The sequence below is a fragment of the Physeter macrocephalus genome, chromosome 7 (assembly GCF_002837175.3).
Source record: "Physeter macrocephalus isolate SW-GA chromosome 7, ASM283717v5, whole genome shotgun sequence".
NCBI lineage: Eukaryota > Metazoa > Chordata > Mammalia > Artiodactyla > Physeteridae > Physeter > Physeter macrocephalus.
Window position 1 is genome coordinate 153,250,230 of NC_041220.1, and position 18,746 is coordinate 153,268,975.

The 18,746-nt window shown below is 50.2% G+C and overlaps 1 protein-coding gene across 1 annotated transcript in view; it reads left to right on the forward strand.

The window, feature by feature from the left end:
* The window catches only part of SHROOM2 (shroom family member 2), a 156,215-nt gene that overhangs the window by 87,259 nt on the left and 50,210 nt on the right, over positions 1-18,746 (forward strand). Inside the window, exons 3-5 of the mRNA XM_055086342.1 lie at positions 3,946-4,077; positions 11,998-14,263; positions 15,680-15,777. Coding sequence (XP_054942317.1) covers positions 3,946-4,077; positions 11,998-14,263; positions 15,680-15,777 — 2,496 coding nt within the window. The remainder of the gene's footprint in view (positions 1-3,945; positions 4,078-11,997; positions 14,264-15,679; positions 15,778-18,746) is intronic.

The following is an 18,746-nucleotide window of genomic DNA, read 5'->3' on the forward strand; positions in this document are numbered from 1 at the left end:
CGGGTCTTCATTGCTGCGCGCGGGCCTTCTCTAGATGCGGCGAGCGGGGGCTACTCTTCGTTGCGTGCGCGTGACGCCCTTATTTTAATAATTCCTTTTTAAAAATGAATTTTCTGTATCTAGATCCATTCTCAATTTTCATTGGTATCCTACCATTTTTTTATATTTGTGATCTAAACCCCTTCCTTTCAAAAAAAAAAAAAAAAAACTACCTAGCATAAAAAATTATTTTTAAGAATTGAAGTAAATTTAGATTAATTTTGGGGTGCAACTTGTGGGAAAGGTTTCAGAGAACCCTCATTAGAGTGAATAATTTGACATGGAAGCCAGAAAACCCGGTGTTAATAGTCAGCAGCATTGCTTTTCAGTATTTATGTGGAAGGAATATTATGCCATATTAAAAATGACATTCTGGAAGAGTGACAGCGTCCTGGAGGTATGCTCACCAAACCAGGCGGGCTGCAGAGAGAAAGGGCCCCGCCAGGTCTGCGCGATGCTCTCAGCTGTCTGAAACAGGGAAAGAAATGCAGAGAGGTTACCCACGTTCATCTTCGGATTACAGGTTATCCTCCTTTATTTTCCTAATCGCATTTTAATTTTTAAATGTTCCATGTTTTCTACAATATGCCTATTCCTTAAGACTTCCGAGCAGCAGCAGCCATTTGAATGAAAAGGATTTCTTCCCTGTACACTGGGGTGACCGTGGTAGTGACTGTTAGTCTCCTGTGGGCGTGACTGGGACTCAGCCCAGTTGCGTTTCCGGAGCTGGCAGGATTGTGCAGCTCCACGCACAGGGGGGGGTCATCGCCCGCACCCCGGCCAGGTCCCGGCTGTTTCCTCCCTGGCATCGCTGACCACACTGCCTTGCACAGAAAGCACGGCCTTGGATGTCTCTGGCCTGAGCCGTGCCGTCCTCCTTCCTCCCGGAAGGGGCGTCCTTGCTGGCCTCCCCTGCCGAGCTGCCTTGGTCTGACTGCGTGGCCTGCCTGCGGAGGGGGCGTTCCTTTCACAGCTCTCCCGTCTGTTCCTGTTTGATGTCTGGGGGGGGCTGGTCCAGCTGTAGCAGACATAGCAGACGTCCCGCCCGCCAGGAGAGGAAGGTTCGGGTGTGGTTCGCTGCATACCTGCTGTGTGAGGGGGCAGGGCGGTTAACCCCTAACCAGGTACCACCAGGTACCACGTGGTCCGAGCTCTCCGAGGCCCTCACATCGGGGCATCTTGCCCACCTGTTCTGGCACAGCCTGTGGCCTGTGCACCCCTCACGGCCCCAGACTTACAGGGACCCGGGTGGTTTAAAGCCACCTGGAGTGCGTATCTTGTGTGGGAAGAAACACCATCGTCTGTTGAAACGAGCGCCTTAAATCGGCCCCTGCCATTTCTGTTCCATCTGGGAACGCTAGGTGGCGCCAGAGCGTTCGGTCCCCAGAGCTTTCTGGCCCAGCGTGGTCACGGGCTTGTGATGGAGAGACCAGCCCTCAGCCACATGTCCTCCTCCTCTCATCAGCAGAATCCAGTTTTAGCCATCAGAGGGGCTGACAAACAGAAACCGCCTGGACCTTCCTCGATTCCCAGATACGGTCACTGTGCTCTAGGAAAGTCTGAGGACCTGACAAGAGCCACATACGCAGGAAAATTTCACCCTCCCCAGGAGCCATGGTGCCTCACTTAGAGCTTCTAGGTACCACCCTTTTCACTGTGTTTTCCTTTTTTTTTTTTTTAAAAGCTCCAATTAGTACCCTAACTGTTGACTATGTCTTCTCGAAGTAGAGGCGTATATCTGTGTACAGACATACCTTGATGTGTTGTGCTTCACTTAATTATGCTTCACAGATACGGCGTGTTGTTTTTTTGTTTGTTTGTTTGTTTTTACAAATGGAAGGTTGTAGCAACCCTGTGGCAAGCAAGTCTGTTGGCACCGTTTTTCCAACAGCACTGGCTCACTTTGTGTCTCACATTTTGGTAATCCTCACACTATTTCAGACTTTTCCACTGTCATATTTGTTTTTTTTAATTAAACAGGACTTTTATTTTATTTATTTTATTTTTTTGTGTTTCGCGGGCCTCTCACTGTTGCGGCCTCTCCCGTTGCGGAGCACAGGCTCCGGACGCGCAGGCTCAGCGGCCATGGCTCACGGGCCCAGCCGCTCCGCGGCATGTGGGATCTTCCCGGACCGGGGCACGAACCCGTGTCCCCTGCATCGGCAGGCGGACTCTCAGCCACTGCGCCACCAGGGAAGCCCTCCACTGTCACGTTTGTTATGGTGATCAGTGATCTTTGATGTTACTAATATTATTACTAGGGCTCAGATAATAGTGTTTTTCAGCAATAAAGTGTTTTAAAATTAAGGTATGTACCTTGTGTTTTTTTAGGCATAATGCTTTTGCACACTTGGTAGACTATAGTATAGTGTAAACATACTTTTATATGCACTGGGAAACCAAAAAGTTCACGTGACTAGCTTTATCACAGTATTCACTTTATTGTGGTGGTCTGGAACCCAACCCGAAACGTCCCCAACGTCTGCTTGTATTATCCTTTAAAATAAGAGGAGAAACATGTACTCTTCTCAAAGAGCACGACTGCCCCAGTAAACCAGCTGGTTCCCCATTCATTCCAATTACAGAGTTGAAATATGTTACCACAAAGTGTAAGGCGTTTTCTTTTCCAAGCCTCTTTTTCCTTTGCCTGCAGTTTGTCTAGTTTGTTTCCTTCATTAATTACCTGTAAAGGAAGATGACAGACATTACGGATATTATAGCACAGAAAAAGCCATCTGAAAATGAAATTCACGTGGCCAGAACCTTCCTTACGAGGATTTTGAGAAACTTTATGAGGTACAGTTTTGGTTTTACCATCCCTTCTGTGGTGTGATGAATTCGTCTGTTTTATGCTGTAGCTCATGGGAAACTATCAAAAAGTCGACACATTCCACATTTTGCCACCCGTGTATTTCTCCTCGTTTCTGAGTCATCAGAAGGTTTATGTTATAAATGCTTTCTGGGTTTTCTTTAATATTCGTTGTTGCATAATATTCTTTAATGTTTTTCCCTGTTGGAAGAATGTTTGATCCCCATCAGGTACTTAGAGGCTCCAGTGAACCCTTTCTCCGATCTCGATTGGGCTGTAAAGTGTCCCTGGTGAGGCTAGATCTGTCTTAAATTGCAGGAGGAGGAGGGGCGCGGATGGGTGGTGTGCTCATGCAGCAGCTTTCCCCTGGAGGCCCTGTGATGTTCCTACGGTGGCTGCAGGGATTTCCAACTGGACATGCTTTTTCACACCTGGGCAGGTGTGGTCAGAAACCTAGTAAGCTACCCACGGATGGTGGGGACGGTGGAGGGGGGCAGGGAAGGCTCCTGCCACGTTCAGAAGCTCTGGCAGGAATGGACTGGAGCCTGTTGGTCTTAGGGCATGGTGATTCCCATGACAGGAACCCTTAGATGACTTCGGACGCTCTGGGAGGCTCAGAGGAATACGTGTCCACCAGTCCCCGTTAACTACCGGATAGCTGTGTTCACTTAGTTAAGTGAGTGAATAAATAAATGCAGTCAAAACTCTGCGGGACCCAGCTCAAGCTTTTCTGCAGCCCAGTGCCTTCTCCTCAAGCAGGCTAAGGGCCTGTGCAAAGTCGCACTGACACCGGACAGACAGAAGATGCTGCTGTGTCTTGGGGATGGGGCAGCGGGGGTCGTGGGCAAGATTCATGTACTTACTTAGAATAAATTTGGAAGCCTAAGTGCTGGTTCACATCCTGGAGCCTGTGATTCTCACCCGGGGATGTTTTCCGGTAACGAACCTGTACAAAGAGCGTTGGTGCCCAGACGCAGTGGGAAGCACCCGACAGCGATGCAGTAAATCACACAGGAATTATTTCTGCCTCTCGCTCCTTTCTTGGCCTGAAGTTGTCCTTGGTGTGAAGTCCCTGAGTCATCTGCATCCTTTTTCAGGAGGAATGAGCTGAGCTGGAGGCCGCACTCGTGGCACGTCACCAAGTTCTCCGACAGCCACCCCGAGACGTCGGCGTCTCTATTCCCTTCTACCGGCTCCTGCCCCTCATGGCCAGGCCAGCACCACGCCAGGTAGGCACACCTTTCCCACCGGGATGGGAAGCTGGTTTCACTTTCTGCCACAGTCGTGACTTCCCTGCCTTGTCGTAATCGTGCGTTTCTCACTTTATTTTAGTTTTTGTTGAGGTACAGTTAATTTACGACATTATTCATTTCCGGTGTACAACATAGTGATGCAAAATTTCTATAGCTTATACTCCATTTAAAGGTATCGTAAAGTATTGGCTCCGTTCTCTGTGCTGTACAATATATCCTTGTAACTTATTTATTTTATAGTTTATACCTCTTCCTCCCCTACCCCTATCTTGCCCCTTCACCCTTCCCTCTCCCCACTGGGAACCACTAATTTGTTCTCTACGTCTGTGAGTCTGCTTCGTTCTGTTATATTCATTTGTTTATTTTTTTAGATTCCACATATAACTGATATCATACAGTATTTGTCTTTCTCTGTCCGACTTAGTTCATTAAGCTTAATACCCCTCTAGGCCCATCCATGTTGATGCAAACGGCAAAATTTCATTCTTTTTTATGGCGGAGCAGTATTCCATTGTGTGTGTGTGTGTGTGTGTGTGTGTGTGTGTGTATAATATATACCAATCTTTTTTTTTTTTTTTTGCGGTACGCGGGCCTCTCACTGTTGTGGCCTCTCCCGTTGCAGAGCACACGCTCTGGACGTGCAGGCTCAGCGGCCATGGCTCACGGGCCTAGCCGCTCCGCGACATGTGGGATCTTCCCGGACCGGGGCACGAACCCGTGTCCCCTGCATCGGCAGGCGGGCTCTCAACCACTGCGCCACCAGGGAAGCCCTATACCAATCTTCTTAATCTGTTTATCTGTTGATAGACAGTTAGGTTGCTTCCGTATCTTGACTCCTTGTAAATAATGCTGCTATGAACCCGGGGCACGAACCCGTGTCCCCTGCATCGGCAGGCGGACTCTCAACCACTGCGCCACCAGGGAAGCCCTATACCAATCTTCTTAATCTGTTCATCTGTTGATAGACATTTAGGTTGCTTCCGTATCTTGACTCCTTGTAAATAATGCTGCTATGAACATTGGGGTGCATGTATCTTTTCAAATCAGTGTTCTCATTTTCTTTGGGTATATACCCAGGAGTGGAATTGCTAGATCATATGGTAGTCCTATTTTTAGTTTTTTGAGGAACCTCCATACTGTTTTCCACAGTGGCTGCACCAGTTTACATACCCACCAACAGTGAACAAGTGTTCTCTTTTCTCCACGTCCTCCCCAGCAGTTGTTATTTGTTGTCTGTTTGATGACGGCCATTCTGGCAGGTGTGAGGTGATGCCTCACTGTGGTTTTGATTTGCACTTCTCTGATTAGTGATGTTGAGCACTTTCCATGTGCCATCTGTATGTCTCCTTTGGAAAAAGGTCTGTTCAGGTCTTCCGCATGTTTTTAAATCAGGTTTGTTTTTTTTAGATATTGAGTTGGATGGGCTGTTTATATATTTTGCATATTAACCCCTCATTGGTCATATCATTTGCAAATATCTTCTCCCATTCAGTAGGTTGTCTTTTCATTTTGTCGATGGTTTCCTTTCCTCTGAAAAAAAAGGCCTTTAATTTTCGGGACTTCACTGGTGGTGCAGTGGTTAAGAATCCGCCTGCCAATGCAGAGGAGACGGGTTCGAGCCCTGGTCCGGGAAGAGCCCGCATGCCGCGGAGCAACTAAGCCTGTATGCCACAACTACTGAGCCTACGCTCTAGAGCCCGTGAGCCACAACTACTGAAGGCCACGTGCCTAGAGCCCGTGCTCCACAACAAGAGAAGCCACCACAATAAGAAGCCCCTGTACCGCAATGAAGAGTAGCCCCCACTCACCGCAACTAGAGAAAGCCTGCGCGCAGCAACGAAGACCCAACACAGCCATAATTAATTAATTTTTTAAAAAAGCCTTTACTTTTAATTAGGTCCCATTTGTGTATTTTTGCTTTTCTTTCCTTTGTCTTAGGAGACAAAGCCAAAAAAATATTGCTACAGTTTATATCAAAGAGTGTTCTGCCTATGTTTTCCTCTAGGAGTTTTATGGTTTCTGGTCTTAAATTTAGGTCTTTAATCCATTTTGAGTTTATTTTTGTGTATGGTGTTAGGGATTGTTCTAATTTCATTCTTTTACATGTAGCTGTCCAGTTTTTCCAGCACCACTTATTGAAGAGGCTGTCTTTTCTCCACTGTATATTCTTGCCTCCTTTGTCGTGGATTAATTGACTATAAGTGTGTGGGTTTACTTCTGGGCTCTCTATTCTGTTTCATTGTTGTATGTGTCTGTTGTTGTGCCAGTACCATATTGTTTGATGACTGTAGCTTTGTGGTATAGTCTGAAGTCAGGGATTGTGATACCTCCAGCTCTGTTCTTCTTTCTGAAGATTGTTTTGGCTCTTCAGGGTCTTTCCTGTTTCCATGCAAATATTAAAATTATTTATTCTTGTTGTGTGAAAAATGCCCTTGGTATTTTGATATGGATTGCATTGAATCTGTAGATTGCCTTGGGTAGTATGGTCATTTTAACAGTATTCTTCCAGTCCATGAACACGGTATATATTTCCATCTGTGTATGTCATCTTCAGATTCCTTCATCAGTGTCTTACAGTTTTCTGAGTATAGGTCTTTTACCTCCTTGGTTAGATTTATTTCTAGGTATTTAGTTCTTTTTGATGCAGTGGTAAATGGGATTGTTTCTTTAGTTTCTCTGTCAGATAGTTCATTGTTAGTATGCAACACGTTTCTTTGTATTGACTTTGTATCCTACAACTTGACCAAATTCATTGATGAGCTCTAATATTTTTTTGGTGGCATCTTTAGGATTTTCTATGGACAGGAAGTCCCCTACATACGAACGAGTTCTGTTCTGAGAGCACATTTGTAAGTCCAGTTTGTTTGTTAAGTCCAACAAAGTTAGCCTAGGTACCCAGCTAACACAGTCGGCTATATAGTACTATACAGTAAGAGTTTTATAATACTTTTCACGCAAACAATGCATAAAAAACAAACACAAAAAAATAAATAAAACATTTTTAATCTTATAATACAGTACCTTGAAAAGTACAGTAGCTGGCATACAGGGGCTGGCATCAAGGGAACAGGCAGGAAGAGTTACTGACTGCAGCAGGGAGAGCAGATGGGAGATGTAGAGCCGAAGGATCGTCAGCAATAGGAGACGGAGGGCAACCTGCATTTTCACTCACGCCTGACGTTGATGGCACAGGTTCTGGTTCCTTGCTGGATTCAATTTCTATCTACCCTCTTGAAAAAACGATCCAGTGATGTCTGGGTAGTAGCACTTTTTTTCTCGTCATAGATGACACGGTAGCACTGGATTGCATTCTGGACAGCTGCTGCAGCTTTTGTGTACCATTCTATATTCGGGTCCTGTGCCTCAAAAACTAACGGTGCCTCCTCAAATAAAGAAAATCCCCTTGCCATTTCCTGCATCGTGAATCTCCTGGGTTCTTCAGCTACTTCTTCTTCCTCTTGTTCCTCTTTGTCCTTCTCTGGGCCTCCAGTTCCATCAGGTCTTCATTAGTAAGCTCCTCATGTTACACAGCAAGGAGTTCAATGAAGTCATCCTCTTGCAGATCCAGCTTGAAATAAAGATACTGTACTACTGTACTCTACACAGTACTGTACAGTACACAGAAGCACAGCCCCTTGTAGAGGATGCACGCACGTGACAATGTACCAGACACGTGAACTAACTTATGTGATTGGACAGGCGAATGCATGTTCCCGTCTTTGAAAGTTCTCAACTTGAAGGTTCGTATGTATGTAGGGGATTTGCTGTATAGTATCACGTCATCTGCAAGCAGTGACAGTTTGACTTCTTCCTTTCCAGTTTGGATTCCTTTTATTGCTTTTACTTTGATTGCTGTGGCTAAGACTTCCAAAAGTATGTTGAATAAAAGCGGTGAGAGCGGGCATCCTTGTCTTGTTCCTGATCTTAGAGGAAATGCTTTCAGCTTTTCACTGTTGAGTGTGATGTTAGCTGTGGGTTTGTCATAGATGGCCTTTATTATGTTGAGGTACGTCCCCTCTATACCCACTTTGTTGAGAGTTGTTATAATGGATGTTGAATTTTGTCAGAACATTGTTCTGCATCTCTTGAGATGATCATATGGTTTTCCTCCTTCAATTTGTTAATGTGGTGTTTCACATTGGTTGATTTGTAGATACGGAACCATCCTTGTTTGCATCGCTGGGATAAATTCCACTTGATCGTGGTGTATGATCCTTTTAACATATTTTTTGGATTCAGTTTGCTAATATTTTGTTGAAGACTTTTCATCTATGTGCATCCGTGGTACTGACCTGTAATTTTATTTTTCTGTGATATCTCTGTCTGGTTTTTGTATCAGGGTGATGCTGGCCCTGTAGAATGAGTTCAGGGCATTCCTTCCTTTGCAATTTTTAGAATAGTTTGAGAAGGAAAGGCATTAGTTCACCAGATGAAGCCGTCTGGTCCTGGACTTTTGTTTGTTGGGAGTTATTTATTTCTTTTAGATTGAGTTGCATTGTTGGTAATTGGTTTGTTCCTATTTTCTACTTTCTGGTTCGGTCTTGGGAGATTGTACTTTCCTAGAAATTTGTCCATTTCTTCTAGGTTGTGTTTCTGTTATAATTTTTTTCATTTCTGATTTTATTGATTTGGGGCCCTCTTTTTTTCTGGATGCGTCTGGCTAAAGATTTATCAATTTTGTTTACCTTTTCGAAGAATCAGCTTTTAGTTTTATTGATCTTTGTTAATGGTTTTTTAGTCTGTAGTTCATTTATTTCTGCTCCAATCTTCATGATTTCTTTTCTTCTACTAACTTTGGGCTTTGTTTGTTCTTTTTCTAGTTCCTTTAGGTATAAGGTTAGGTTGTTTGAGTTGTTTGTTTGTTTGTTTCCTGAGGTAAGCTTGTATTGCTCTAAACGTCCCTCTTAGAACTGCTTTTACTGTGTCCCATAGATTTTGGATTGTTGTGTTTTAAATAGCATCTTTCTTGACCTCAGAATGATGTTCTTTTTCTGATGAGAAAAGGCCGTGGACACACCGTTACTGGTAGGACTCTAAATTCTTTCACTGAGTAGGCAGGTGTATAATGCTTGAAAACAAAAAATAAAACACCAAGAGAAAGGACAAGCAAGTGTGCTTCCTCATTTATGTTGTCCAGCTGATAAATCAGGAGCCTGGAGACTTCCCTTTCTGGCTGAATCCCTTTGGGCCAGCCGAGTGGGATGGCTGTCCACGTCACCCACGTGTCCACAGCCACCACATTACTTATTGCTGGGCAGGTTTTTTGGTGAAAGCTCCCCAGGAAATTCTGTTAAACACCAGCACTCTCTCCCCAGCCGCCAGGTTGCTGTGTGGAGGTACAGGGGAAACCAGGGGGCTTCACAGCCCATGTGCCAGGCCTGGTGGTTTCTTGGTGACTTTGAGACAGAGGATGTTAGGATGGTGAGCTGGTGGAAGCGGTGTGGGGGGGCGCTGCTCAACCTGGCTTCTCTGGAGCCCACATTTTGGGGTCAGAAGGGCTCATGCAAGGCAAACATGGGACAACACCATGGGTGTGTTGGCTTGGAGATGCCCTTCCGGGCCACATGGAGCTGGCCAGTCACCTGAGGTTAGTGGCCAGTGTCCTCACTGGTCTATTAGAAGGATGATGGTAACAGCAGTAGTGTGGCTGTGGGGTGTGTACACAAGTGCATGTGTGAGTGTATATGTGTACCTCTGTGTGTGTGTATGTATCTGGGTATGTGTGTGTATCTCTGCGTGTGCGCATATTTGTGGTATGCATGACTGTGTCTGTCTGTATGTGTGTGTGTGTGTGTGTGTGTGTGTGTGTGTGTGGGGGTGACATAACTCTTTCAAAATCAGTTTTTGGCTGTTAGTAAATACTGGTCTGCTGTGAAGGAATATGTATCTGGGTATGTGTGTGTATCTCTGCGTGTGCGCATATTTGTGGTATGCATGACTGTGTCTGTCTGTATGTGTGTGTGTGTGTGTGTGTGTGTGTGTGTGTGTGTGTGTGTGTGTGGAGCTAACATAACTCTTTCAAAATCAGTTTTTGGCTGTTAGTAAATACTGGTCTGCTGTGAAGGAAATAGGTCTTAAATACAGTATTACCTATTTCAAGCCATAAGGGATTGTAATAGTTGGAGTCCAGGGTATTTTTGAAAAACCGGATTCTCATCCGTGTGGTAAAACTTACGTAAAAAGTGGGCCTTATATTTCATTAAGCCCATGTGGCGGCTTCTTGATTAAAGAAACACATACGCCCTGTGGAAGAAGTGCTTAGCTTTGTTTATAACTGCTTGGACTCAGAATCTCCTGGAAAAGTCCACTCAGGAATACTGGTGGGCGGATGGAGAAGAGCATGCTCCGTTTCCGCCAAGGGTACCTGGTCTGTCCTCTGAAGACATGGCGTGGAACGGTCATGCCTCCCTCATGTGACTTAGCTAGCTCACACTTTTGTGTCCTTGCCCGGGTCACACTTTCCCTTTCTCATCCTGGTACTCCTCGAACCTCAAGCAGCCAGTTTTTTTCTTGGAAGCGTGAATGTTCCAGCTTTGTGGAGCTTTAACGAAAGCACTTAACATGCCTGGATAAATAGTTTCATTATGGAGAGCTTTAAGTGTGCAGTAGTAGCACTGTGTCTGAAAAAAAAAAAGTACATACGTTAGTCTTAAAATACTTTATTGCTAAAAAATGCTAATCATCATGTGAGCTTTCATTAAATCACAGGCAGACCTCATTTCGAAATGAGGTCTGCCTGTGATTTAATATCTGGGTTTGGAAAAGTCATGTTAATCTCTGAACTTGCCTTTCTAAGTTGAAGATCATTCTCTTTGGATGGCTTTCTTTGTGTTAGCAGTCCATAGTAGGAGTCATGTCCTGCACTCAACCAGGGCTCCACAAACTCGTCTTGCCAGGGGCCAGATAGGATTGATATCTCAGGCTGGTGGGCCAGTGTCCGTGGCAGCTGCGCAGCTCTGCCCTTGGGAGCGAAGCACACAGCCGTGACCGAGTTCCAGTCAAACTCTAGTTATGAGTACTGAAATCGGAATTTCATATCATTTTCACGCATCAGGAAGTATTCTTTTGATTCCGTGCCCCGCCCCGCCCCCCCCCCCATTAAAAAAATCTAAAAGCGGTCCTTAGCTCATGCGCAGATAGCGGTTTGCTATCTGCGATACTTAACCGGTGATTGAGGATAAAGGTGTTCACAGGGGGCATTGCCTGCTGCTGCCTGCTCTGGACTTGGTCCAGCCTGTGGGTGTAGAGCTGAGAGAGGTACTGCAGCGTGGCAGGTTTTCTGTTTGGGGACAGGCATCATGTGGGTAGGACTTGGTCCTTTCAGCCTGCCCTCGGAAAGCTGCTCTTCGAAAATGGGAAAACTTAGATGCGCCGCACCCAGGGAGTCAAACTCTAGTTATGAGTACTGAAATCGGAATTTCATATCATTTTCATGCATCAGGAAGTATTCTTTTGATTCCGTGCCCCGCCCCGCCCCCCCCCCCATTAAAAAAATCTAAAAGCGGTCCTTAGCTCATGCGCAGATAGCGGTTTGCTATCTGCGATACTTAACCGGTGATTGAGGATAAAGGTGTTCACAGGGGGCATTGCCTGCTGCTGCCTGCTCTGGACTTGGTCCAGCCTGTGGGTGTAGAGCTGAGAGAGGTACTGCAGCGTGGCAGGTTTTCTGTTTGGGGACAGGCATCATGTGGGTAGGACTCGGTCCTTTCAGCCTGCCCTCGGAAAGCTGCTCTTCGAAAATGGGAAAACTTAGATGCGCCGCACCCAGGGATCTCGCTCCAGGAAGAGTGGTTGCTTTCTACCCAGGGCCAGCCGCTCCTACATGCATTGTCTCATCTTGCCCTTAGCTGCAACTTGACTCTAAAGCGCACTGTTGCTGTGGTTCTCGTTTCCTAGCTCCTCCTCCCAGGACCTGTCGAGCGGCGCGTGGGAGCAGACGAATCTGCAGTGCACCTCTGACCACTTCAGCTCCCTGGGGAGCGTGGACAGCCTGGACCAGCCTGCCCAGTCCTACCCCTCCGGGCGCCTCTCGGCTGCCAAGTCTAACAGCAGCATCGACCACCTGGGCGGCCCGAACAAGCGGGACTCCGCTTACGGCTCCTTCTCCACCAGCTCCAGCACGCCTGACCACACCCTGCCCAAGGCGGATGCCTCCTCTGCTGAGAACATTCTCTACAAAGTGGGCCTTTGGGAGGCCTCCGCCGGAGGCAGCGACCGCCAGGGCCTGGCTGCCGGTGACCCTCAGTGTGTGGACGAGAGGCTCGGGTGCTTCCCCCCCAGGGTCCCCTGTGACAGCCGCAGGAGCCCCAGGCCCGAGGACAGTCCTGAGCCCAAGCTAGCTGCTTCCGGGAGGTCCAGTTTTGGGCCGGTCTGGCATGTTCCCGATAAGAAAAAGGCCTCTTCGTCCCCTCCTCCGCCCCCTCCCCCTCTCCGCAGTGACAGCTTTGCTGCCACCAAGAGCCACGAGAAGACCCAGGGCCCTCCATTCTCAGAGGCGGCCACCACGCAGTACCCTCCGGGCCTGACCCGCGCTCAGTCCCACAGCGACTGGAGACCGGAAGCGGCCGATCAGCCGCAGAGACCAGCGCGCCCGGGCGACGGGAGGAGAGCCGGGAGCTCGGGCTGTGCGCCGGCTGTGCCCCTGGACTGCGGGTGGCCGCCCTGCGACAGCGGGGCCAGGGCCCTCCCGGGGGCCCCCAGCCGGCTCCAGGCCTCCCTGTCCAGCACGGACGTGCGCTGCCCGCAGCCTTCGCCCGCGTGCCAGCACCCGCGCCATTCCAGCGACGAGGGCCCCTTCTTTCACGAGGGGCCCAGTGCCGCCACGTGGCTCAGGGAGCAGCCGCCTGCCGAGCGCTTCCCGGATGACAGCCCCGCTCAGGCGGGGCGGCCCAGCGCCGGCCACCAGAAGGGGGACTGTGGCGCGCAGAGCCGCTACTACTGCGTGACCTCGCGACGCGGCCCGCAGGGGGGCGCCCCGGCCGCGCAGCCCCGCTGCTACCCGCCCCGGCTCGAGGGGCCCCCGGGCGCCCGGCAGAGGGGGAGGGGGGCGCCGGCCGACAGGGAGGCCGGGGGCCACTGCGAGGGAGCCGAGGAGCCGCCCGTGGCCGGCCTCGTGGAAGCAGCGAGTGTGAAGAGGGTCGCAGGCGGCTTCGCGTGGGCCCACGGGGGCGGCGAGATCTGTCCCCTGCAGACGCCCATGCTGCACTCGCTGACCCAGGAAGGGGCGCGCCGGCCCGAGGCCGGCCTCGAGGGCGCCCCGGAGAGGCCCCCGCCCGAGGCCCCGGTGGGCAAACCCATGCGGAGGAGCGACCGCTTCGCCACCACCCTGAGGAATGAGATCCAGCTGCGGCGAGCCAGGCTGCAGAAGAGCCGGAGCCCGGCCACGCTGGCCGGCGCCGCGGAGGAGGAGGAGGAGGAGGAGGAGGAGGCGGCCGCGGCCGAGGCCGAGGCGCGCGGCTGGGGCCTGCAGCCGGCAGGGGGCGCCCCGGAAGCCGCCTTCTCCAGCACCTATAAGGACCACCTGAAGGAGGCGCAGGCCCGCGTCCTGAGGGCCACGTCGTTCAGGCGCCGCGACCTGGAGCCCAGCCCGTCGGACCCCGACACCCTCCCTCGCGTCTGGGAGGCGGCCCCGGCCAGGCTGCCCTCGGGCGCCGGCGGCGCGCTGCACGCCTCGCGCATCGCAGGCCGGAGGCGCTTCACGGCCGAGCAGAAACTGAAGTCCTACTCCGAGCCCGAGAAGATAAACGAGGTGGGGCTCGCGGGGGACGACCGCCCGCGCCCGCGCCCCGCACCTCCCGGCGAGACCGTGCACACCTTTGCCGACAGGTGGAAGTTTTTTGAGGAAACCAGCAAGCCCGTGGGCCAGCGGCCAGGGCCGAGGCCGGCACCCGGTGGATTCCCCAAGGAGAAGCCGGAAAGGCCTTGGACAGCGGGCCCTGGAAAGGAGGGAAAGCTGGGGAGGTCAGACCCGCCTCAGAGGCTGGGAACCTTTGCAGAGTATCAAGCCTCGTGGAGGGCACAGAGGAAAGCCCCAGAAGCCAGGAGTTCTGGGAGGTACCACTCGGCAGACAACATCCTGGACGTGGGTCTGGACCCACGCGAGAGGCCACAGTACATCCACGGAAGGTCCCGGTCGTCGCCCTCAACCGACCTCTACAAGCAGGTAAGCGTCCTGCAGGGAGCCAGGACAGAGCCACCGCAGTCCCATCTTAAGGCACGTATAGGACAGCCCCAGAACATCATGGCCAATTGCCGTGGTGACTTGTGTCCAGCTGTCTGAGCGTTTCCGTGCACCAGCTTTTCTAGTATCAGCTCCTGTGACTTGTGTCCGGCTGTCTGAGCGTTTCCGTGCACCAGCTTTTCTAGTATCAGCTCCTGTGACTTGTGTCCGGCTGTCTGAGCGTTTCCGTGCACCAGGTTTTCTAGTATCAGCTCCTGTGACTTGTGTCCAGCTGTCTGAGCGTTTCCGTGCACCAGCTTTTCTAGTATCAGCACCTGGGGACACAGTCGATACACTCATGACAATTGCGAGTGCCCTGTTTTCAGCCACATCTCGAGTTCGCAGCCTCATCGTCCGCTCTCACTGAAGCGGTCTTTCCCTTTGATTAGCTTGCCCTTAATACAAAGGGAAGAAGTTGGGGGAGATGATAGAAAATGGCAAGCTCTTCTCTGAAATCACAATGGGTGCTTGATAGCAAGGCTTAAGACAACACATGATTGATAGTTTTCAAACATTGATGTCACTTGATGCTATTAGTATTCTTCTTAGTCCCTTTTTTTGGTCACATATGTTTAAAGACTGTTCTGGGGCAAATGTAATTGAAAATGCAGTGCGTTAAACTATTTCACTTTTTTTTTAAAGTAGGAGTTTTGATGGTGAAAGTTGATGAGAAGCTTTCTAAAAAGTTACATATTTGTATCCATACCTCAAAGTCTGTAGTCAGTCTTCCTGTCCCACACTCTGCTTTTTTTTCTCCCCCTTCCGTCTGCATTTGTACATTTCAGAGAAAAGATTTCCTGCAGCATCAGATGGAGGTTCTTTTTAAAAAAAAAAAAAAACCAGTCATCGGTTTGTTACACAATAATGAATGTCCGCATGTGAAGAGAGGTGCAGCTTTCTGTGTGGCCCCCTGGTGCAGAAAGGCCTGCACACACGGCGACCGGGTGCCCATGCCCCGTGCATTGTGACCTCTGAGAATTCCGTGCTTGCTCGGTCAAGAAACAAGGCTCCCAGACTCCAGGTCCCGGGGCTTGAGGTTTCGCTGCAGGGAGCCGTGACCAGCTGGGTTTGATTTGATTAGGGTTTGGGGGCCAGCGTGTCCCACAGGTTTATGACCCTCACGTAGGAGTTCTGCTTCCTGCCCAGAGCCGAAGGGGACGCACGGTCTTGTTGAGTCATTTTGATGAGACGCTTTGGAGAGCCGGGCTCGCGGGTCCCGTGGCCGGCTGACGGCAGGCGGCGTCACTGCCTTCGTGGTGCGGGCTCACGGGGCGAACCCACAATGAAGGGTTCGTGATCACAGAGGTCTCGGAGGCGGCAGCTTGATGACCGGGTGTCTCGTTGTACCACCCTTGGCAGGAAGCTCCTGTGGAAGTGCGACGGCAAACAGAGGACCCCGGTGCGCGCAGAGAGCTTTCTTCCAAAGTCCAGGCCGAGGAGGGATGCCCCACCCCAAGGTAGGAGACTCTTGGACTTGGGGTTACTAAGAAGGTGTCTTGGGGTGGGCTGCACTGTGGTGGGTGAGTGCTTGGGTGTCTGGTTTCCGCCAGACCTGAGGTGGCCACTAACCAGGTTCAACTTCCAGCGTCCCCAGGACCAAGCCCTGCACCACTGCCGGCGAGAGAAGCATCCCCAGGGCGGGGTCGCTCTGAACGCCATCGTGGCATCTTTGGTTCTTAAAACAGCTGCTGTGTTTTCCGTACAGTAACGTTCTTTATGTTCACAGAGCGAGAAACCCAGTGTAGTGGGCTTGAATGACGTGCTTTATCCAGAACGGCCAGCTGACGGGATGCTTTAACATCGAGGGCACAGCTGGGCTGCTGGGTCTGGAAATCCAAATTGTCTGGAAGGATTGTTAGTCAAAGGACTAGGGCAAGCCTTTCTCAATTGGCCTTATTTAATGACTTAATTTTGAGCTTTAAAATAGACATCAAGTCGGTTGGCTCCCCAAGAGGGGGTCAGAGCATCTGAAAGAACGGAATGGCAGCAGTATTACACGGTCATGTGCCCTGATTCTCAAGTGTGTCCAGTGTAGCTGTGTCACTGTAGTGAGGGTGGAATTCAGGTGAAATACATACTGTCGTCTGGACCCTCATCCGTGAGGAGGGCAGGAGAGGGAAGTGTAGGCCACTGCAGGAACTGGGGTACGACCTTATTTTACAAGGGTTGATGGAAGAATGGAAGCACATTTGTACACAGTAGGGTCGCCGAGTGCATATTTTTCTGTTCCTTGAGGATCTCTGGGAGTTGACGTGCTACTCAAACACCGGCCTCAAAATTGAAGATTCTGTCCCAGAGGTGACCAACTTAAATGCTTGCTTTTGAGAGCCTTCCATAACGGGGTTTTATTTCACGTGGCTGTAAGCTGGGTGCTGCTGGCCTTGAACAGGAGCGTGGGTGGCTCTGAGGGAGCAGGTGTGGTGGTCCGTGTGCGCGTATGTGGGCTGTGGTTGCAGTTACCTACCAGTCTGCACGGCCAAGACCAGAAACCCCTGGGCGAGAGAGGAAGGTCCGTGAGTAATACACGTACGGAGTCGAGCTGTGTCTGAGCGGCACGGTCAGAGCTTTATGGCTCTAGATTGCGAGCAGGTCACGTGCCAAGCGCCAGCTGTCATCTTTATCAGAGCCACTTCCGGGCCCTGCTGCAGTCACGAGAGTGCGTGCTGTGCTGGAGTGCAGGGCGGTGCCCTGCGGCGGGGACGCTCCCTGCACGCTCGGGCTTGGGCTTCGCTCCTGCGCGGTGGCCTCGGGCATTTATCCTGCAGAGAGACATGCATGTGCTGGTTGGAGTTCAGCTCTCCCGCTGTGAACAGTTATAACAAATGGCTTATAATGTACATAGTGTGTGTGTGTGTGGTGTGTGTGTGTGTGTGTGTGAGTGTGTTGTAACGGTACTGTCAGCAGCGAAAGGGTCAAGAGGAACGGGGGGAGGGACCACATACTGCCTGCTTCACAGCTGTGTCTTCTGGCAGGCTGTGTAACCACTCTGAAGGAACGAGTTCCAGAAGCTTTCTGGTTTTGAGCTGCAAACCCAGCAATTTTCAGAATCATTGTGTGTGCTTTTAGAGAGTGGTGAGACTCAGTGAAATCCTAGATTAGGGATGTCGAAGAGGCGGTTTTTTTTTTTTGAGAAAATGTTTATCTTCTGAAGTGTCAGCGAGAAAGAGTGCCCTTGGAACATTAAATTGGAGAACAAAAGAAATGAAAATGCAGGCAAGGGACTGTCCTTTGCTCACCAAAACCAAATCTATAATGCAAAGATTGAAAGATGCCCAGTGTTTTGCATAAATTAATGTAACATATCTGTGTAAAGAAATCAAATTGCTGATGTGTTAACTGGAACATGGTAATGAAAACTGGCTTTTGTTGTGTTTGTTGGGACGCCAGAAGAGCGTCAAGAGAACAATTATGCGTGCAAATCGAATTGAGAACATTTTTGTGAGGTTCAGGATTCTGTGTTCTAGACAGAGTAGGACAGAGGTTCTGCCCCAGAGGACCTCCCAGTGTAGGAGGGAAGGGGAGACACCTACACTCAGCATTGAAGCGATGACGCGTAATTATCATCTTTGTGAAAAGTTGCGGGATGGTTCAGAATCTTGGAGGGACTAGGATGAGGTGACTTCTGCCTGGGGGTTATGGGCGAGACAGTTGGTGTTTGCGCGGGGCCCAGGCCCTCGGGAGAAGATCTAGCAGCTGTCTAGCAGCTGCCTCCAGCTGTGTTCTCATGGGAGCGGCCTCCTCACCCATCGTGTTTCCAGAGCCAGCGCCCACTGTTTTTGGAGGTTTTGCACCAGATCTCCAAGCTCAGGTGTCCCGGCCAACAGCAGTCTGCTCCCTGCCCCGGTGCCACGGGGACCTTGAAAGCTCGGCGAAGCAGTTTGCTTGGGCTGCCGTAACCAAGTGCCAGGGTCTGGGCGGCATCAGCAGCAGACAGTTATTTTCTCACAGCTCTGGAGGCCCGAGTCTAGGCTCCAGGTGCTGGCAGGGTTGGTTTCTCCCAGGGCCTCTCTCGGTGTCTTGCAGGCGGCCGCCTTCTCCCTGTGTCCTCACCTGGTCTTCCCTCTGTGTGTGTCTCTGTCCTCATCTCTTCGTAGAGGGACACCAGCCAGATTGGATTAGGGTCCACCCCCATGCCCTCATTTTGCCTTCATCACCTCTTGAAAGAGCTTCATTCCATCACCTTCTGAAGTCCTGGGGGGTTAGGACTTCAAGGTATGAAGTGGGGAGCAGAGTTAGTTCATAATACTAGGAGGAATGTCTCTGCCTCTCTCTAATGCGTTTAACCAGTTTTGTCTGCTGCGTCCACCCTCTCAGGAAGTGTCCTTTCATCGTTGTCCAGACAAGGTCACACCTGATGTCCTAGCTTTTTTTTTTTTTTTTTTTTTTTTTTTTGCGGTACGCGGGCCTCTCACCGTCGTGGCCTCTC